The 22,698-nt window shown below is 45.2% G+C and overlaps 1 protein-coding gene across 1 annotated transcript in view; it reads left to right on the top strand.

Moving 5' to 3' along the window:
* TENM1 (teneurin transmembrane protein 1) overlaps positions 1-22,698 on the top strand; it is a 572,994-nt gene that overhangs the window by 531,472 nt on the left and 18,824 nt on the right. Inside the window, exon 26 of the mRNA XM_070759727.1 lies at positions 14,944-15,179. Coding sequence (XP_070615828.1) covers positions 14,944-15,179 — 236 coding nt within the window. The remainder of the gene's footprint in view (positions 1-14,943; positions 15,180-22,698) is intronic.

A 22,698-nucleotide genomic window follows, 5' to 3' on the forward strand; every position in this document is an offset into this window, starting at 1 on the left:
GACCATCAGCCGATTGTTTGTCCCAGATAAACTGAACCAGAGAAAGAATAATAAATTTATGAACAGCAATAGAGTCTAGAAGTAGATTGTAGGGTAGAAACATAGAAACATTGAAGTCTGGCGGCAGAAAAAGACCTCATGGTCCATCTAGTCTGCCCTTATACTATTTTCTGTATTCTATCTTAGGATGGATATATGTTTATCCCAGGCATGTTTAAATTCAGTTACTGTGGATTTATCCACCACGTCTGCTGGAAGTTTGTTCCAAGGATCTACTACTCTTTCAGTAAAATAATATTTTTCTCATGTTGCTTTTGATCTTTCCCCCAACTAACTTCAGATTGTGTCCCCTTGTTCTTATGTTCACTTTTCTATTAAAAACACTTCCCTCCTGGACCTTATTTAACCCTTTAACATATTTAAATGTTTCGATCATGTCCCCCCTTTTCCTTCTGTCCTCCAGACTATACAGATTGAGTTCATGAAGTCTTTCCTGATACGTTTTATGCTTAAGACCTTCCACCATTCTTGTAGCCCGTCTTTGGACCCCTTCAATTTTGTCCATATCTTTTTGTAGGTGAGGTCTCCACAACTGAACACAGTACAGTGGAACCCCGACATACGAAATTAATTGGTTCCGGAAGGAACCTCGTATGTCGAAGAGCTCGTAGGTCGAAGCATTGTTTCCCATAGGAAACAATGGAAAAGTGATTAATGCGTGCAAGCCCGAGGGCTGAGGAGAAAAGACGTCGGCTGAGGGGTGCCCGGTGCTTCGGAGCCGGCATGGGGGGGATGTTCCATGCCGGCTACGATCTTTTTAAACAGATGCGCCGATTCGCCGCTCACCCGGAGTGAGCGGAGAATCGGCGCGCCTGTCTGAAAAGCTCGTAGCTGGCATGGGGGGATGTTCCATGCCGGCTACGATCTTTTTAAACAGATGCGCCGATTCGCCGCTCACCCGGAGTGAGCGGAGAATCGGCGCGCCTGTCTGAAAAGCTCGTAGCTGGCATGGGGGGATTTTCCATGCCGGCTACGATCTTTTTAAACAGATGCGCCGATTCGCCGCTCACCCGGAGTGAGCGGAGAATCGGCGCGCCTGTCTGAAAAGCTCGTAGCTGGCATGGGGGGATTTTCCATGCCGGCTACGATCTTTTTAAACAGATGCGCCGATTCGCCGCTCACCCGGTGTGAGCGGAGAATCGGCGCGCCTGTCTGAAAAGCTCGTAGCCGGCATGGGGGGATGTTCCATGCCGGCTACGATCTTTTTAAACAGATGCGCCGATTCGCCGCTCACCCGGAGTGAGTGGAGAATCGGCGCGCCTGTCTGAAAAGCTCGTAGCTGGCATGGGGGGATTTTCCATGCCGGCTACGATCTTTTTAAACAGATGCGCCGATTCGCCGCTCACCCGGAGTGAGCGGAGAATCAGCGCGCCTGTCTGAAAAGCTCGTAGCTGGCATGGGGGGATTTTCCATGCCGGCCACGATCTTTTTAAACAGATGCGCCGATTCGCCGCTCACCCGGAGTGAGCGGAGAATCGGCGCGCCTGTCTGAAAAGCTCGTAGCTGGCATGGGGGGATGTTCCATGCCAGCTACGAGCTTTTCAGACAGGCGCGCCGATTCTCCGCTCACTGCTAAAAGCGGAGAATCGGCACGCCTGTCTGAAAAGATCGCCACCGGTCCGGTGGGGTTTTGCAGCAACCTCCGAGCCCAGGTTGCTCGGAGGTTGCTGCAAAACCCCACCAGACCGGCGGCGATCTTTTCAGACAGGCGCGCTTTCTCGAAAGGGCAGAGAAAGCCCTCTCTCGCAGCCTCCTGGCTGGGAGCACTTTCGCTGCGAGAGAGGGCTTTCTCCGTCCCTTTCGGGAAAGCCCTCTCTCGCAGCGAAAGTGCTCCCAGCCAGGGAGAGCATTCAGATCCCCCCACCCCCAGCAGAAAGCGTTCAGATCCCCCCACCCCCAGCAGAAGCCAAGGACTCACCAAGCGCTGGATACGAACGGAGAAGAGCCAGGCTGGTTTGCTTTGCAGAGCCGAATAAAGCGTCACGCCCCCCTGACGCTTTTGGCGGCAAAAGAGCCCAGCATCGCTTCGGAAGCCGCCGAAAGCGTCAGAGGGGCGTGACGCTTTATTCGGCTCTGCATCAGCTCGGAAGCAAAGCAAGCCAGGCCGGCTCTTCTCGGCTCGTATCCCGAATGGAAGCTCGTGAGTCGAGCAAAAATTTCTCTACTCTCCCAGCTCGTATCTCAAGTAGCTCGTAAGTAGAGCTGCTCGTATGTCGGGGTTCCACTGTATTCCAAATGTGGTCTCACCAGCGCTCTATATAGCGGGATCATAATCTCCCTCTTCCTGCTTAGCTCTAATATAATATAATTAAACTCCCTTTTTATGACCCTATCATTCCTTTTTTGGGGGGTAGAGTCAGAGCAAATGGATAGAACTGAGCATTTACTGGCCAAATGTCCTTCTGATGCCATGCGGAGTTGCAGCAGATTTTTTTTCTTTGTGCCTTAGGAGAGAAACATTTCTTGCTACCTAGGATTGAACACTCAACCTTCCAAGTAGGAAGTGAGAGTCTTCAACCACTAGGCCACTACATGGCTCAGCTCTAACATCATACCATTGAATGCCACAAACTAACTCAATGCCAAAACCAGAGACTGCATTTTAACTTTGTTCAAGCCAACTAATACGGGGTAATTCAGTAAACCATGATTAAACCATGGATGGCTTAGCATTTGAACCACCAATTCTGATTACTTTGGCATTTGCTGATTCCTTTCCATTTATGAATTATAGCTTTACCAACACCCCACCCCATGCAGCTGCCAAGATCCAATAAAAGCGAGGATCCCATAAACTTTGGTGGACTGTCCTTTAATGATAAACTACGGACTTCCAAGCCTGCCTGCCTGCCTTGCTTTATCCATTCGCTTCTATATGATTTATTTATGGGATTTGTCGACTGCCACAAGACTCTAGGTGGCTACATAATTTATACGTAAAACCCAATGCAAGTCACTATAATAATTAATTAGAACAGTCGTGTAATTAAATCTCCGTTTAAATGAAGGCTAAAAGTAGTAAGTTAAATGTCTTGAATATAGCAATATTGGTTATAATTAATCCCCAAAGGCTTTCTGGATCAGCCATGTTTCAGCATCTTAGCCTTAGGGAGCAATTATTCCAAAGAAGTAAGAGCTGCTTCAGAGAATACCCACCACTGGGGTTCCATACTTTCTTAACTAGCTGATGCTATCTAGTTCTTGGGGTAAGACAAAGAGAAATACTGTAGAAAGAGCTCCTAAGTTATCCAACCATGACTCTTTTGTAACTAGTGTCCAATATCTTAAATTGCTCACAGAAACCAACCATGTTGTTCTGCCCCAGCTAAAAACATAGCAAAACACACAGTTTGTTCAAACTTATTTTTAATCAGCTACTACTAATAACTGTCTTAGTAAAGGTCACACGCACACAAATTTAAAGGCAGTATTTTCTTGCAAAAGCCCAACTGTTAATTAGTCACCATTAACAGTTGGCATAAGTTTAAAAATCTTAAATCATAGAAGAGCAATTAGTCTTTGACAGCTCACAAAGTTTGGCAAAATGCCCAGGAGTTGTCTTCAAATAACAAACTGAAACTGATTAGCAAAGCAGAGACTTTCCAGACACCAAACCACACGGATTCCAAATGTTGTTTCCTACAGAAATTAAACTGTTCCAGCTTTCTTTAAGTAGACGAGTGGCCAATTAGCCCCAAGTCTTATTCCCGGGGAGACCTCCTCTGGAGTAACCACTCCTGTCTTTTGGCAGCCCTGCGTACTTGTGCATTAAGAAGAGGAGAAGCCTCTTCTTCCTCATCATTGCTATGACGTGGTAGAGATTCTGAAGGCCTCTGGCACCGAGTCCTCACCATCCTCCCCACTGCCCGACTCAGGTGCCAGCTGCACCGGCCACTGGCACATCACCAAGTCATCTCCTCTCAAACGGGATCCGCTATCAGCTGCACAGGCTGCTGGCAGGTCACAATACATGTTTTCCCCAAATTAAGACCTAGTCTTACATATTTTCTTTTTGATACCAAAAAGGCAACAGGTCTTATTTTGGGGGAATGTCTTCCACTGATTCACATCCAGTGATGGGCAGCAGACGGTCAAGTACTCCGTCCCGGTAGAGCAATCCGGGATGTGCATGCAGCTGCACATCCCAACGCATGCACGCATGTCCCCACGTGAGACTTGACTTCTGCGCATGCACAGCAAGCAAGATCTTGCGCGAGGAACTTTTGTGAGCAAAATGTTGGCAATTTTTGCAGATTTTTTGCTTCTGAAGATGTGCGGAAGCAAAAATATCAGCAAAAATTGCTGAAATCTTACTTGCACACACGTCCTCGTGTGATATTTCGCTTGCTGCACATGCGCAGAAGCCAAATTTTGTGTTGACTGGCTTGTGTGTGCCCACCAGATGTGCATGTGCCTGCGATGGCTTCAGAGGGCACACCGGTAGCACCAAAGATGGGCGGCCCTTCACTGCTCACGTCATGGTGGCAGCACCAACAGCCCTGCCCATTTGTCTCCACTCACGCATGTTGCCCCGGGCCTCTGTTTTATTGATTGATTGATTGATTGATTGATTGATTGATTGGATTTACATGCCGCCCCTCTCTGAAGACTCGGGGCGGCTAACAGCAATCATAAAACAGTGTACAATAGTAATCCAATACTAAAAACGAATTAAAAAACCCTTAATATAAAAAACCAAACATACATACAAACATACCATGCATAAAATTGTAAAGGCCTAGGGGGAAAAGGAATCTTAATTCCCCCATGCCTGGCGGCAGAGGTGGGTTTTAAGTAGCTTACGAAAGGCAAGGAGGGTGGGGGCAATTCTAATTTCTGGGGGGAGTTGGTTCCAGAGGGCCGGGGCCGCCACAGAGAAGGCTTTTCCCCTGGGTCCCACCAAGCGGCATTGTTTAGTTGACAGGACCCGGATAAGACCCTCTCTGTGGGACCTGACTGGTCGCTGGGAAAGCCCTCTGCAGCCAAGAAATGAAATCTGAATCAATCTGGCAATGCGAGGCATGTGTTGGGGTGTGTGAGGCAAATGGCTGAAGGTAAGCAGCTCCACCACCACCACCACCACCACCCTTTCCCGCCCTCACTTGATTCTTACCCATGCGACTCGACTCGACCCATGTAACCAGGTGCAATGGTGTGGGTGGAGTGTTAACTAATTTGGGGAGTAGGGATTATATTGGGTGCTAGGGCTTATTTTGGGGAAAACATGGTACAGTGATACCTTGTCTTACAAACTTAATTGGTTCCGGGACGAGGTTCTTAAGGTGAACAGTTTGTAAGACGAAACAATGTTTCCCATAGGAATCAATGGAAAAGCGATTAATGCGTGCAAGCCCCAAATTCACCCCTTTTTCCAGCAGAAGTGCCAGTTTTTGTGCTGCTGGGATTCCCCTGAGGTTCCCCTCCATGGGAAACCCGACCTCCGGACTTCTGTGTTTTTGTGATGCTGCAGGGGAATCCCAGCAGGGGAATCCCAACATCGCAAAAACAAGCGCTTCGCTGGCAATGGAAGTCCAGAGGTGGGGTTTCCCAGCGAAGGGAGCATCAGTGAAATCGCAGCATCGCAAAAACACAAAAGTCCTCGAAACCCCACCTCCGGACCTTTGGGTTTTTGCAATGCTGCGATTTCACTGAGGCTCCCTGTTGCAACATACCCCTCCCTGGGAAACCCCACTTCTGGAATTCCGTTGCCAGCGAAGCGCCCATTTTTGCGCTGCTGGGATTCCCCTGCTGGGATTCCCCTGCAGCATCACAAAAACACAGAAGTCCGGAGGTGGGGTTTCCCATGGAGGGGAGCCTCAGGGGAATCCTAGCAGCGCAAAAACAGGTGCTTCGCTGGCAACGGAAGTCCGGAGGCGGGGCATCCCAGAGGCGGCGGTGGGTTTGTAAGGTGAAAATAGTTTGTAAGAAGAGGCAAAAAAATCTTAAACCCCGGGTTTGTATCTCGAAAAGTTTGTATGATGAGGCGTTTGTAAGACGAGGTATCACTGTAATTATAACCAGTACAGCTCTTGCAGCAGAGTCTACCATGCCAGGATCTTGAATGACCATTAAATAGTATTCCCCCAGATGCATTTCTGGACCACCTGAAATGCCCTTCAAGCATAGATCCATATACATCAAATTACAATGATTTGTGCTAGAGATGATAGCAAGGGAGGTGACCTGGATGGAAACATGCAATAACTGTTTCCAAAATGAGGAGGAGGAGGAGGGACAAGTAACTGGGACAAGTAATGGGAGCTCACTCCATTATGAGGGGCTAGGGATTTGAACCGCTGAACTGCCGACCTTCCGATTGACAAGCTCAGCATCCTAGGCAGGATTCTGCTATTGAAGTCTGTCTCAATCAAAGTATTGTTAGCTTTCCTGCAGAGTTCATTTTCTGATATAATCTGTCTAGTGGGGTTAACAGGATAATAATGACATGGGCGACCACCTTCAACACATCTGAGAGTTGCAGATGGCACACTGGCTAAAGCCCCGAGTCTACGGAGAGGGGAGGCATACAAATCTAATAAATAAATAAATAAAGCCACAGAAAGCCGCCCTGAGTCCTTCGGGATTGGGCGGCATAGAAGTCGAAGGAAGGAAGGAAGGAAGGAAGGAAGGAAGGAAAAGAGAAAGAAAGAAAGAAAGAAAGAAAGAATTTACTTACTTACTTACTTACTTACTTACTTACTTACTTACTTACTTACTTACTTACTTACTTACTTACTTACTTATTGGATTTGTATGCTGCCCCTCTCCGCAGAGTCGGGGCAGCTAACAACAGCAATAAAACACCATACAATAATAATCCAATACTAAAACAGTTAAAAACCCTTATTATAAAACCAAACATACATACAGACATACCATGCATAAAATTGTAAAGGCCTAGGGGGAAAGAGTATCTCAGTTCCCCCATGCCTGGCGGCAGAGGTGGGTTTTAAGCAGCTTACGAAAGGCAAGGAGGTTGGGGGCAATTCTAATCTCTGGGGGGAGTTGGTTCCAGAGGCTGCCTCAGAGAAGGCTCTTCCCCTGGGTCCCGCCAAACGACATTGTTTAGTTGACGGGACCTGGAGAAGATCCACTCTGTGGGACCTAAGTGGTCGCTGGGATTCGTGCAGCAGAAAGAAAGAAAGAAAGAAAGAAAGAAAGAAAGAAAGAAAGAAAGAAAGAAAGAAAGAAAGAAAGAAAGAAAGAAAGAAAGAAAGAAAGAAAGAAAGAAAGAAAATAAATCTTCCCTGCCCATGGTCTCCATCCTCTCTCTGAGCAGGAACTGTTTCCAGGAGGACCCCTACAGTAGCGGATTACTACTGAAATAGTAGAGGACGGCACACCAGTAGCAAAAATTGAGCTGCGTGTGCGGCTTCGGTCGTCTTGTGTGTGGGCATCCCAATGTATTTTTGCTTCTGTACAGGTGCAGGAAGCAAAATCTTGCAAGGGGACATTCATGTGCCAGATTATGGCAAATTTTTCTTGCTTCCGTGCATGTGCTGTGCAGAAATTAAAAAATCACTGAAATCTCTCGCACACATGTCCTCTCATGTGATTTTTGTTTCCTGCACATGCGCAGGAGCAAAAGCACACTGGGACGTGCGAGCATGCATGCAAGACAACCGAAGCTGCACATGCAGCGCATTGGTAGCAGTGGTAGCAGCAATCTGCCCCTGGGCCCCTAAATTGTAAGTCTGCTTTTTCCTGGGGAAATCAGACCCCACACCAGCCTCATCAAGAGTCAAGGATGACACAGCCCTGGAATCAGGCACCCTCCATGGCAACCGCCTGTCCATTATTATTATTATTATTATTATTATTTATTATTATTTATTGGATTTGTATGCCGCCCCTCTCCGTAGACTCGGGGTGGCTAACAACAATGATAAAAACAGCATGTAGAAATCCAATTAATAAAACAACTAAAAACCCTTATAATAAAACCAAACACACACACAAACATACCATGCATAAATTGTAATGGCCTAGGGGGAAGGAATATCTTAACTCCCCCATGCCTGGCGGCATAAATGAGTCTTGAATAGTTTACAAAAGAGAGGGAGGTTGGGGGCAGTTCTAATCTCCAGGGGGGAGTTGGTTCCAGAGGGCTGGGGCCGCCACAGAGAAGGCTCTTCCCCTGGGGCCCGCCAAATGACATTGTTTAGTCGACGGGACCTGGAGAAGGCCAACTCTGTGGGACTTTATCGGTCGCTGGGATTCATGCAGTAGTAGGCGGTTCCGGAGGTAATCTGGTCCCATGCCATGTAGGGCTTTAAAGGCCATGACCAACACTTTGAATTGTGACCGGAAACTGATCGGCAGCCAATGCAAGCCACGGAGTGTTGAAGAAATGTGGGCGAATCTTGGAAGCCCCACGACGGCTCTCGCGGCTGCGTTCTGCACGATCTGAAGTTTCCGAACACTCTTCAAAGGTAGCCCCATGTAGAGAGCGTTGCAGTAATCGAACCTCGAGGTGATGAGGGCATGAGTGACTGTGAGCAATGACTCCCTGTCCAAATAGGGCCGCAACTGGCGCACCAGGCGGACCTCATATTCAGTTGAGCCTGTTTTTCCTCAGACAGCCTCCAGATAGGTGTCAGGATTTTTGTCATATTGCCCAATGGGCCCAGAATGCCTCTTACAGAAATAATACATTGGTTATCCCACCCACTCACCCAAGGCATTGGACCCAGGAACCCTTCTCCAACCCTTCTCTTTGCAGGCTGCTTTGTAGATTGCAATTTTTATACAGTGGTACCTCTACTTAAGAACGCCTCTACTTAAGAACTTTTCTAGATAAGAACCGGGTGTTCAAGATTTTTTTTGCCTCTTCTTAAGTGTTCTGTCTGGGTTCCCCCAGACCTCAACACCAACTGGAAAAAACAGCCAGACACTCTGGTAAAAGCCAAAAGTAGTTTATAACTGGAAAAAATAAGCACAGAGGAAAACCTGTTCTTCCCAACAGACAGGATATAATACGGTACAGCAGGGTCCTGATGTCCAGACAATACAGCAAGCTTCTTGCTGGCACACACCCCCAAGGTTTCAATAGTCAAAGGCACAAACCAGGATTCCAAGACGCCAAAGTTCACAGTCAGGTCCCACGACTCTCAAAGATAAAACTCCACAAGCCAGGAAGGGTGGGTCTGCCTTTTAGCCTTTCCCAAGAGCACCACACCCAAACCCAGCTGCTGCCACTTTAATGCTGAAAGTATTTAGCCAATTGACTCCGTCTCTGATTAGCTCTTCGTTGTCGCAGATCAATTATGGCTTGTGCACTTTCCTCTAAGGAATCCAGGCTGCTTGCTGAGGAGAGCTCCCCCTGGTGGGACTCTGGCTGTCCTCCCTCTTCTTCAGCCTGGGATTCCTCCTCGTCTGTCTGCACCTCCTGTTCCTCAGCCTCTCCCTCTGAGCTGGAAACCGACAGAAGGTCAGCCGTTCCCGGAGGGGCCTCAGACGGAACCACAACACTTAAGAACCATTTTCTACTTAAGAACCCGAGCCTGGAAAAATTTCCCAGGAAATTTGAGAATGGCACAAAGGCCTGGCCAGTTTCCTGCCATTCCCCCTGGGCTTCTCTCTCTGGCGCAGTGTATGGGCTGTGAGCTCCACCTTTAGGCTACTGCACCCCTTAAAAAATAACTAAAAATGCAGGCAGGTAATAGAATAAAATACAGTGGTACCTCTACCTAAGAACTTAATTCGTTCCGTGACCAGGTTCTTAAGTAGAAAAGTTTGTAAGAGGAAGCAATGTACCGGGTGAATGGGAGGCGCGTGCTCCTCCTCACCCCTTCAGAGTCCCCCCCTTTTTTTTTAAGCCTTAAAGTTTTGGATTTTTTTATTCTTCTCACCTCACCTTCTTCCTTTGGCAGCAACTGTCCTCCTCCTCTTCTTATTTATTTCTTATTTATTTATTTTTAAATTTGTATGCCGCCCCTCTCCGTAGACTCGGGGCAGCTCACAACAGTGATAGAAATAGTGTACAATACAAATCTAATAATACGAAGTTAAAAACCCATAATTTTAAAAACATGCACACAACACACCATACATAAATTATATAGGCCTGGGGAAGATATTTCAATTCCCCCATGCCTGACGGCAGAGGCGGGTTTTGAGAAGTTTACGAAAGCCAAGGAGGATGGGGGCAATTCTGATCTCTGGGGGAAGTTGGTTCCAGAGGGCCGGGGCCGCCACAGAGAAGGCTCTTCCCCTGGGTCCCGCCTTCCTCCTCCTCCCACCCAAATTCCAAGCTTTTATTTCTTCCCTAATGGCTTTGCACACATTATTTGCTTTTACCTATGGGAAAAATTGCTTCTTCTTAAACTTTTCTACTTAAGAACCTGGTCATGGAACGAATTAAGTTCTTAAGTAGAGGTACCACTGTATTTTATTCTATTACCTGCCTACATTTTTAGTTATTTTTTAAGTGGTGCAGTAGCCTAAAGGTGAAGCTCTCAGCCCACAATCAGGAGCCTGTGAGTTCAATCCTAGGTTCCCCCACACAAATCCTTTCTAGCTCTAGGGACGATGCTTATCTCCATTTCTAAGCTGAAGAGCCAATGCTATCCAAAGAAATCTCTGTAGTCATGTCGCCAGCATCACTAAATGCCAAAAGCGTTTAGCTTCCCACCAAAGTGGTCCCTATTTTTCTACTTGCATTTTTTAACCTGCTTTCAAACTGTTGGGTTGGCAGAAGCTGGGAAAAGTAACGGGTGCTCGCTCACCCCGTTATGCGGCACTAGGGATTCGAACCACCAAACCGCCGGCCTTCTGATCGACAAGCTCTGCCTCTTGGCCACTGAGCCACCGCTTCCCTTTGGAGGTGGAGCTCTCGCAAACAGGAGGCTGTTAGTTCAATCCTAGGTAGAAGCAGATATTCCTCTCTCTGGACACACTAAGAAATACATAAGCTGAATAAAACTCCGCATTGATGATAGGAAGGGCATCCAGGCAGTAAACACTCAGCTCCATTTAGTTGCCCAGACTCCACCCCGTAACTTCAGATTGTGCAGAATGCGGCCGCGAGAGCCATTGTGGGGCTTCCTAGATTCGCCCACGTTTCTACAACACTCTGTGGCCTGCACTGGCTGCCGATCAGTTTCCAGTCACAATTCAAAGTGTTGGTAATGACCTTTAAAGCCCTACATGGCATTGGACCAGAATACCTCTGGAACCGCCTTCTACCGCACGAATCCCAGCAGCCGATAAGGTCCCACAGAGTTGGGCTTCTCTGGGTCCCATCGACCAAACAATGTTGTTTGGCAGGCCCCAGGGGAAGAGCCTTCTCTGTGGTGGCCCCGGCCCTCTGGAATCAACTTCCCCTGGAGATTAGAATGGCCCCCACCCTCCTTGTCTTTCGCAAGTTACTTAAGATCCACCTATATCGCCAGGCATGGGGGAACTAAGACATCTCCCCCAGGCTTATTATATTTCATGTTTGATGTGTATGTGCTGTATGGTTTTTAATTGTTGAGGTTTTTATATATTTTATTATTAGATTTGTTCCATTGTTATACTGTTTTTATTACTGTTGTGAGCCGCCCCAAGTCTTCGGAGAAGGGCGGCATACAAATCTAATAAATTGAATTGAATTGAATATTGCCCCCAATAATCTGGGTCCTCATTTTACCCACCTTGGAAGGATGGAAGGCTGAGTCAATCTTGAGCGGGTGGTAAGATTTGAACTGCTGAACTACAGCTAGCAGTTAGCTGAAGTAGCCTGCAGACCTGCACTCTAACCAGTAAGCCACCCCAGCTCTAAACAAAATAAATCTGATTGGGTGTCATCTGTGTATTGATGATGCCTCATTCCAAACGGACAGATGATCTCTCCCAAACCTTTGTAGATCTGAATAGGATACGGGAAAGATTGAAACCAAAGTAATTCCATATCAAAGGTTTTTTTTTTTTTTTGAGCATTACAGACACCAACAATATTTGGGTGTCTGTGTGTTTTAATGTTGAATCTCAATCATTTGTGGAAACTTGCAAAACTGGCAAATTAGATTTACTTTCATCCATATTCACTGCGAATTACTTTTCAGCTATTATAGCATTATAATAGTTGCATTTATTTAAGAAAACAGTAGCTTAGCATTTATTTCAGCTGCATGTAAAAGCCAGAGATTTGGAGGAAGAGAGTTGGTTCATCCTCAAAAGAGAGAGAAAAAGATTTCCAGATGCTACAGAAAGTATTATTTTATTGCAACTCAATGCATTTTAAATATAAATATTCCCCTGGGGTTTAGAACGCAGAGAGAAAGGCAATAAACAGAAAGACAAAACAAAAGTTAGAAGCTTTTTTATTTGGGGGTGGGGAAGTGTTTTGCAGTAATTATTCCACACTTCAGCTCATTTCTGTCATGCTAGTCAATTTTAGTTACATAATAAAATTAAGAACAAATGCAGTGTCCATATGCTAATAAACTCAATTGTCACAGGGTAAAAAAGTATGTTGAATAAAATCTTCGCAAATGCCTAATTATAGCTTAGCAACTCAGTATAGATTTTGGGGGTTTGTTTTTTTTAAAAAAACTTGTTTACCAAACATGGATAGCTATGTGCTTTGTTTGTTTCCAAAAGTTCTCAAATGGATTTTCTCCATACAAGAGTAAGAGTTTTAAATCCTGCGGAAGCGTCAAGCCTTCGGGTGCTGCTTTTAATGAGCCAGATTGTGAATTTTAAAAAAGCAATATTTGAAGCAAGGATGCAGAATTCTTTGTTTCTTGCACTTCAGGGTGCAATTGCTCCAGGGTTACAGTTCCCCATCCTGGACTAAAAATATATATGTTTGCACTTTAGCAGCAATTCTAGAGTACAGATTATTATTATTTTTACAACTGGGGATGACAGTTCATTTCCTCTTTAAGACCATAAGATTCTTGTTCAACTTTTCACTCTAAGCAAAATTATGTATTCATTCCTTGTTTGAAAAAAAATGCAGATGTTTGCAAAAAAAACCCTAATTTTGTCTCTATGTTTTTAAGACATTCAGCACTCATTATAATAAACCGCACCGCTATATTATGGTTCCATTGTGGTTCTCTTGTGTGGATAGATAGTGTGGAATCCATGTGTGTGAGGGATCAAGATCTGCAATAGAGTAAACCAAGCCCTGTCCCTTTTACATGTGTGTCATTATCACAACCTAATAAAACAGATTGCAAACTATATTTGGTAATCAAAGTATATTTTAACAGCCCTGGGAATTCTTCCCTTTTCAGTGCTATTAGTACCATATCTGTGCTATTGCTAACATGTTGTAAGCCACCCTGAGTCTAAGGAGAAGGGCAGCATTTAAAAAATCGAATAAATAAAATAAATACAGTGGTACCTCTACTTACGAACTTAATTCGTTCCGTGACCAGGTTCTTAAGTAGACATTTGTACGTTTGTAAGAAGCAATTTTTCCCATAGGAATCAATGTAAAAGCAAATAATGTAGGCGATTGGGGAAACCACAGGGAGGGTGGAGGCCCTGTTTCCTCCCAGGAGATTCCTAGAGTGGCCCCATGGAGGCTTCTCCCTGCCTTTTCTACCTGTTTCCTCCCAGGATATTCCTAGAGAGACCCCACAGAGGCTTCTCCCTGCCTTTTCCACCCGTTTCCTCCCAGGAGATTCCTAGAGAGGCCCCAAAGAGGCTTCTCCCTGCCTTTTCCACCCCTGTTTCCTCCCAGGATATTCCTAGAGAGACCCCACAGAGGCTTCTCCCTGCCTTTTCCACCCCTGTTTCCTCCCAGGATATTCCTAGAGAGACCCCACAGAGGCTTCTCCCTGCCTTTTCCACCCCTGTTTCCTCCCAGGAGATTCCTAGAGAGACCCCACAGAGGCTTCTCCCTGCCTTTTCCACCCCTGTTTCCTCCCAGGAGATTCCTAGAGAGGCCCCAAAGAGGCTTCTCCCTGCCTTTTCCACCCCTGTTTCCTCCCAGGATATTCCTAGAGAGACCCCACAGAGGCTTCTCCCTGCCTTTTCCAGTTACAGTTTTGGAGGCTCGGTTTTGTAAGTGAAAAATGGTTCTTGAGAAGAGGCAAAAAAACCTTGAACACCCGGTTCTTATCTAGAAAGGTTTGTAAGTGGAGACGTTCTTAGGTAGAGGTACCACTGTATCTTCCTTCAGTATTACTGTGGGAAATTCTTTTCTTTGGTTTAGAGCAGAGGTGTCAAACTCAAGGCCCAAGGGCTGCATCCGGCCCACAGTGTACTTAGATCTGGCGAAGGACTAGACCATGGTGCTTCTGCCAGCGAAAATGGGCTCCGAGCTCCGTTTTTGGCTAGCAGGGCCTCCTTCAACCCTCTGCCAGTGAAACAGAGCCTGGGAGGGCCGTGCACTGGCAGAGCGTTCGAGCCATCACAGGTGCCCCTGGTAGGAGTAATGTCGAGCTGGCCACACCCACCCTGGCCACACCCACCCTGGCCACACCCACCCCAGCCCCCAAGTTCAAACACAACTCTGATGCAGTCCTCAATGAAATTGAGTTTGACACCCCTGCTAATGCTAATAAGCTATTGAGGTTTGAATGGAGTATGATTGCAAACCTCCCAGAGTTTTGCAGTTGTGGAACCATTGCAAATGCCATTCCAAGACATAATAATAATAATAATAATAATAATAATAATAATAATAATAATAATAATAACAACAACAACAACAACAACAACAATAAATAAAAAGTTGTTGCTATTATTATTATTATTATTATTATTGTTATTGTTATTGTTATTATTATTATTATTTAGATTTGTATGCCGCCCCTCTCTGAGGACTCGGAGCGGCTCACAACATATAGCCCTCGTGCACTCACACACACATACACACACACAGCTATTAACTCATCAAGATGAAAAGCTGAGCTCTCTCTCCTGTGTTTTGTGTGGTGACAGACAATATCCAGAATATCTATCGGGTCAGTCCAGACGGATCCCTCCGGGTCACCTTTGCTAGCGGAATGGAGCTGACCCTCAATGCTGAGACCCACATCCTGGCCGGTGTAGTCAACCCCACCTTAGGAAAATGTAATATCTCCTTACCTGGGGAGCACAACTCCAATCTGATCGAGTGGAGGCAAAGGAAGGAACAAACAAAAGGCAATATTTCCAGTTTTGAAAGAAGGTTGAGGGTAAGTTTTTTTTCCCATTGAAGAGACCTTATTTCTGGCTAACCCTGCAAATCTTTCAGTGCGGTTCTGTTTGCATTGTCAATTTGGGCTTTGTGTCTCTATCAAAGTGAGAGCTACTTTGGTGGCATTGGTTACGGCAGGGGTCCCCAAACTTGGCAATGTTCTTTCTTTGCAGCTCTCCAAGAATGTACTTCCCTCCAATTTATCTTTGTTTGTTTTTGTTTATTCATTGATTTTTATGCTGCTCATCTACCCTGTGGATGGTGGTGTCGTGGCTCAGTGGTTATAAGTATCAGGCTGATTTGGAGACTTTGGCCAGCATTCTACATATTAGAATGTAGAAAGTATGAGTGCTGTTGGGCTGTTGCATGAAGGTTATAGAGTTGTAGCCATACCAAATTCCTTCTAGATGCTCAAGGTTATCCTTTGTTCAGCACTTGCCCGGAAGTTGATGGGAAGATCGGACACGTTGGCAGAACCAGACTGGGCCAAGTGATGAACTTGTGGGTGTGGGAACAAGGGAATGAACTTTTAAACTAGATGGAGGAATCCACGAGACTTCAGATTTGGGGTTATCCCAGATGGCTCTGCTAATAAATTGGAACTTGGCTCAGATTCTGATTTAATTATGGAAGCTGGGAAGCAAGCAGCCTGGGTTCGAAACCCGAGCACCACACACGATGGGGTAAGCTGCCATCCTCGCCTCAGCTCCTGCCAACCCAGAGTTCGAAAGCGTGGCAATCACCATTTTCATTTAACAACCCCATAATCACTTGCGGGGTGGATTCTGGGCAACTGAATGGATCTTCCTGATGCCAATGCAGAGATTTGTTCAGCAGATATATTCCCATTGTGCCCAGAGAAAGAAAAATACCTGCCTCTACCTAGGATCAAACTCACAGCCTCCTGATTGTGAGGCGAGAGCTCCACCTCTAGGCCACCGCACCACTCCTTCGAAGGCAGGGTAATGAGAGTAGGTAAACAAGTACCACTTTGTTGGGAAGGTAACAGTGCTCAGTGACATCCTGCTGGCCACATCACTGTGAAAATTCTCTGGCTAATCCTGACTCAACGACCTTGCGACGGAGATGGACACTGCCCCCTATAGTCGGCAACAAATAGTGCAGTAGTAAAATCTGTAGGGACTCCTTTTACTTTTACTTTTATAGTGCTTTGCCTGTATAAGGTGTCTCTGGGCAGCTTAAAAGTTATAAAACCGATCATAAAATTAAACTATATTAAAATGTTAAAACTGCACAGATTAAAATTTTAAAAGCTCTACAGCAGGGGTCCCCAAACTTTTTACACAGGGGGCCAGTTAACTCTCACTCAGACTGTTGGAGGGTGGGACTATAAAAAAAACTATGAACAAATCCCTATGCACACTGCACACGCCTTATTTTAAAGTAAAAAAACAAAATGGGAACGTACTATTTAGAGGGGGGGAGGAAGTCTGAAATTCATATATGTTTATGTTTTCTTTTTAATTTTCTTTTGTTAACATCTGATTGGCTATACAGTGATCCCTCGATTTTCGCGATCTCGTTCTTCGCGAAACGCTATATCGCGATTTTTCCCACCCGATGACGTCACTCCCTTCCTTTCTCATCTTTCTTTCTCTCTCTCTTTCTCTATCTTGCTTCTTCCTCTCTCACACTCTCTTCCTCCCTCTCTCATCTCTTTCTTTCCTTCTCTCTCTTTCTCTATCTCTCCCCCTCTTGCTGGCGGGCGGCGGGCAGGCGGGCGAGCGGGGGCATCAGCGAGGAAGGCCTAGGGAAGGTTCCTTCGGCCGCCCAGCAGCTGATCTGCTCGGCAGCGCAGCGAGGAGCCGAATCGGGGTTTCCCCTTTGCGTGGGCGGCGAGGAAACCCCGATCTTCGTCTGCTCGCTGCTGTTACACTGCCGAGCAGATCAGCTGCTGGGCGGCCGCAGCAGCAGCGAGCAGACGAAGATCGGGGTTTCCCCGCTGCCCACGCAAAGGGGAAACCACGATCTTCGTCTGCTCGCTGCTGCTGCGCTGCCGAGCAGATCAGCTGCTGGGCAGCCGATGGAACCTTCCCTGGGTCTTCCCCGCCGCCCACGCAAACTCCACCATCTGCGCATGCACGGCCATGAAAAAAGGGCGCTCATGCGCAGATGGTGTTTTTACTTCCGCAACCCTACATCGCGAAAAATCGATTATCGCGAGGTGTCTTGGAACGGAACCCTCGCGATAATCGAGGGATCACTGTACAAGGTTTTCTTGGTTTATAGAAAATGTATAAAGAAAGAAGGAAGCACTTTGGCACAATGGTTAATAAGTTAGAAATATAATTGGTGGTGTACTTTTTGAAGGAACATTAAGGAGGGAATTTAATTAAAAGAAAAGTATGTACCTGAATGACAACATTAGAAAAAAAAACTTTTCCAATTTTTTGATAATTGATATTAGTTACTAACAAAATACCGCATTTTATTCATGGAAAATTAGATGGTACACTGTATTGTTTGAATGTATGTTGAGAGAAAAATTTAAAAAAATTTACAGCCCCCCATTTCTCCTTCCTTCCCTCCCTCCCTCCATCTTCTCCTTTTCTCTCTCTCTATCTCTCTCTTTTGCTTTCTTTCTTTCTCTCTCTCTCACTCACCCTTTCTCTTTCTTTCTCTCTCTCTTTCTTTCTCTCCTTTGCTCTCTCTTTCTCACTCTGTCTCTTACTATTTCTCTTACTCCCTCCCTCCCTTTCTCTCCCCCTCTCTTTCTCCCCTTTCCTCCCTTCCCTCCCTTCCCTCCCTCCTTCCTTCCTCTCCACTTCTCTTTCCCTCCCTCTTTTTCCCTTCTCTTTCCCTTTTCTTTCTTTCTCTCCACTTCTCTCTCTCTTTTCCCTCTTTCACCCTCCCTCTTCTCTCCCTGCGGAGGATTAGCCTGACAAGCCTCCACCCTCCGACCCTGGACTCCCATTCAATCCCCATTCAGAAAACGGAACCGGCTTCCCATTCAATCCCCATTCAGAAAACTGGTGCAAGATTTCCCCACACTTTCCTTGCCGCTCCCTGCCCCAACTCCGATTCCCAGTTTCCGTAGCCGCTAGAGGGAACAGTGGCCAGAAGCAAAGGATGCAGACGCATCCTGTGCTCCTGTCACTCACCCGCGGGCCAGATAAATGGCCTCAGTGGGCTGCATGGATCCCGCGGACCGTAGTTTGGGGACCCCTGCTCTACAGAAACCAAAGCAAAGAAAGGGATGGCACCAGTGGTGAAATCTACTTATCTTCCCTACTGGTTGGGAGGCATGCACTTTGTGCATGCGTGCTTTGTGTTTCATGCATGCTTTGTGTTTTGTGAACGTGCTTTGTGTGTGTGCTTCATCATACACACTTTTCCGCCTTCTGCGCATGCACAGAGGGTTAAAAAGAAAATGGCAATGTCCAGGGGTGGGCAGAGCCTCACATGGCCGCTGCTACAGATTGTCCAAATTACTGGCAGCCGCCATGACTGGTACACCTAAACCGGACCAAACTGGTAGCTGGGTTATGTTATTTATATATGGTTTGGGTGTGTTGTATGGTTTTTAAATAATGGGTTTTAGACTTCTTTTAATGTATTAGATTTGTCACATTGTTCTTATTGTTGTGAGCCGCCCCGAGTCTTCGGAGAGGGGCAGCATACAAATCTAATAAATAATAATTATTATAATTATTATAATTATTATTATTATTATAATTTCACCCCTGGATGGTACAGAGATACAGTCTTTTTGTGCAAAATGTGAGCTCTTTGTGGCTCTGTGAGGTTCCTCTTTGTTGTTGCAGGGGACATATTGTGTGCTTTCACATTATATATTAGTCGGTTCTGTGGCTTTTGCGTTATCGTTGTGCAAAGTGTGATAGTTTGTTTCTGAGCTCTCTGTGACTCTGTGAGGTTCCTGCTTGTTACAGGGGCCATTTTGTGTGAAGTCAGCTGCTTTTGCATTGTGTGTGAGTCAGTTGTGTGGCTTTTGTGTTGTTTGTGTGAACGTTGGTTTTTGAGCTCACCTGGTCACATGACCATGACCACCAAGCCATGCCCACCCAGTCACATGACCACCAAGACACGCCCACCCAGCCACATTTCTTTCTTTCTTTCTTTCTTTCTTTCTTTCTTTCTTTCTTTGTTTATTTGTTTATTTATTTATTTATTTATTTATTATTTATTATTTATTATTTATTATTTATTTATTTATTTATTTATTTATTTATTTATTTATTATTTATTGGGTTTCTATGCCGCCCCTATCCAAAGACTCGAAAACTCCAAAGACATTTACATGCCCCTCAAGCCACGCCCACCAAACCACACCCACAGAACGGGTAGAAGAACTTTTTAGCGTTCACCACTAGATCTATGGGGCCCGACCCAAAGAGAGGCATGAAATCTAGGAGTGAATAAAGGGCAGAGAGAGTTTTGCACACCACGAAGTCTGCCATACAGGCAAGAAGGAAACCCTTTGTGCTGTGGTTCAGGCTTTATTTCAGGGCCAGTAAACAACTCATCTCTCCTTCAAGATGGGATTTTGCCTGTCTTAGGAGTTCATTTCCGAGCCCACTTTGGCCTCTCCAGTCCTGCATTTACACAGAATGATCCGCTGTCATTGTATCAGTTTGGCCTTTATAGCTTTCATTCAACAAGAGTATTAACAGATCCCTGTGGCAGGTGAGTCAATACTTCTTTCCCCCTCACTCTCTTTAATTAACAGACTTGGGTTTAAAAGCGAAGACATCAATAAACGTACAGGGTGAAGAAACGCTTTAGGAAATCTGTTTTCAATTTGACGGAACTACTCCTTGGGGAGGTCTTGATTAACAGGGTGCATTCAAACTAATGATCTAAAAAAAAATGGCCTACAAACAGAGTAATCATTATAGATCTGTCAAATTTGATGGAAAATGGGAGAACGGAATATTCCAGGGCTTTCTTCAAGCTCCCACAGCAGATGGACGGCAAGCTGGGCTTGAGAATGCGAAGAGGGGTCAGATCTGATTAGTAGTTGATTGGCAGGCATCCGGAAACCATGCGGTTTTAAGATCGATTGAGAAGCAAAAGGGAAAAAAAATCCCTATCCTGGAAGAAGAAGGTACCGTATCTTTCAGAGTATAAGATGCCCCAGTGTATAAGATGCACCTTAGTTTTGGGGGAGGAAAACAGGAAGAAAAATAACCTACCTCTGCTTCCCAGCAGCTTGCCTCCCAACAAATAGCACAGATGATATACACTGTTTGGTGTGTATTTCTGTGCATGTGTGCCTGACCCATAGGAATAGCAAATAATCAGAGAAAAGTACAGTGGTACCTCATCATACGAACTTAATTGGTTCCAGGAGGAGGTTCGTAAGGTGAAAAGTTCATAAGATGAAACAATGTTTCCCATAGGAATCAATGTAAAAGCAAATAATGTGTGCAAATCCTTCAGGAAAATCCCAAACTTTAGAAGGGAGGCGAACAGAAGGCAGGGAGGAGCAGCTAAAGGGGGCGGGTGGAAGAAGCAAGGCTAGGCTAAAGGGTGAGTGGGAAGGAAGAAAGGCAAGGGGGCGCCCCTCCCTTTTCTTTCTTCAAAAGACACCGTTTCAGTGCCTTTGCAAGCACGTTGTTCTCTGCAAAATCTTTCCTCCAAGCTGCCCCTCCCTTTTCTTTCTTCAAAAGACACCCTTTCAGTGCCTTTGCAAGCACGTTGTTCTCTGCAAAATCTTTCCTACTCCAAGCGGCCCCTCCCTTTTCTTTCTTCAAAAAAGGGGGGAAAAGAAACCCCTTCATCCCAGCAGCAGCTGCTTGGGTTCGTAAGGTGAAAATAGTTCGGAAGAAGAGGCAAAAAAATCTTAAACACCGGGTTCGTATCTTGAAAAGTTCGTTAGAAGAGGCGTTCGTAAGATGAGGTACCACTGTACATTATTGCAGTATATTCATACCAGAAAGTTTTCTTAAATGTAGTCACAGTAACTCCTTCCAATTATTTAAATAGATCTACTCCAAATATGACTAAGTCAGGGTTTAACTCAGCTGCCTTATCTTAATACTAAACAGGACACTCTTACATTTCACACTATACTTACATAGATACTGTTAAAATTGATGTGGCTTTCTTGAAGTACACAATATTCTCTGCTATTTAAAAGAAGATACAACAACACTGGGCCTCTTCAGATCAAGCATTTATTTTTAAAAGCTTCTTCATTTTGTTAAGTTGTCGAGAACAATAATAAAGCAGTTTTTAATAAATAAGTCTAATAATTTGAACATTCTATAGACATTTATAGTTATTGACTTGTTGCACCCAGTTTCAGCAACTGATTAGCACAAGATAATAAAATCCTTCTTCTGCCTCTCCCTCCCAGCAATTTGCCTCCTTGCAATTTTAGTTTCACTTTCATTTTAGCATGAGGACCTTCCTGCAGCCTCCATCCGCTCCTGGTTAGCAGGCCGATAATCAGTTGCTTGTGCTAATCAGACTCTGGGCTGTTTGCTGAAAGGAGGTAAATTGCTGGGAGGCAGAAGCCAAAGGGTGGGGGGAGGGGCTAAATTCAGTGTATAAAATGCACCCAGGTTTTCACCCTCTTTTGGGGGGTAAAAAGGTGTGTCTTATACTCCAAAAAATATGATGACTTGTCAATAAAAATGCAAAGACATTTCCATGAAGTCACTAGGAATCAAGCTTGATTTGTTGTATTCCATTCCACTCATTTCTTTTACTGAGCTTGTGAGATTGAATCTGGGAGGAGACTTGGGTTCATCCCAGGGGTGGACTACTGCCCAGATGGGGGGAAATGCAGTGGGGTAGCGAAAATGGAGCTCCACCCCAGAGCACCAAATTTGCACTGAAAGATGTTGAAAAGGAGTCCTGCATAAGCCACACCCACAGTGTGGTAGTAAAAAATTTGGTAGCCCTTCACTGCTTCATCCATCATTTGGAACCAAGTTTAATTTAACCAGTTTAGAATGGAATGGAATACTTTATTTGGCTAAGTGTTATTAGGAATTTGTTTCCAGTGCAGAAACACTTGGTGTACATGTAATCATAATAATAACTAGTAATCATAATAATAACAACAATAGGAGGGAGTAGTAAAGAAGGTATGAAGCTTAATAATATTACAGCAATACAACATGGGTAAATATACTTAGACATAACACAGTAGAGTAGAACCTCTGGTCATGCACACTTCTGACTATGACCAAATCGGGTTCCAACCAAAAATTTCACCATTTTTCCCCCACAGCTGATTTCCTGTTTTGCACTATTTTTTTTTTTGTAAGTGCCAAATTTCCAAAATTAGGTTCAGGTCACAACCAAATCAGGTTGCACCCAAAGTTATGATTGTGACAAGAGGTTCTACTGTACTGAGAATTAAGTGTTCATCAGAATGATGGCACAAGGGAAAAATCTGTCCCTGTATCTAGTTATTTTGGCATGCAATGCCTTACAAAGGCATCCCGAGAGGGAGGAATTGGAACAGTTTATGTCCAGGATATGAAGTGTCTTAGCAACTCTGAGCAAGTCCAGAGTTTGTGGCA

The sequence above is a fragment of the Erythrolamprus reginae genome, chromosome 8 (assembly GCF_031021105.1).
Source record: "Erythrolamprus reginae isolate rEryReg1 chromosome 8, rEryReg1.hap1, whole genome shotgun sequence".
Lineage (NCBI taxonomy): Eukaryota > Metazoa > Chordata > Lepidosauria > Squamata > Dipsadidae > Erythrolamprus > Erythrolamprus reginae.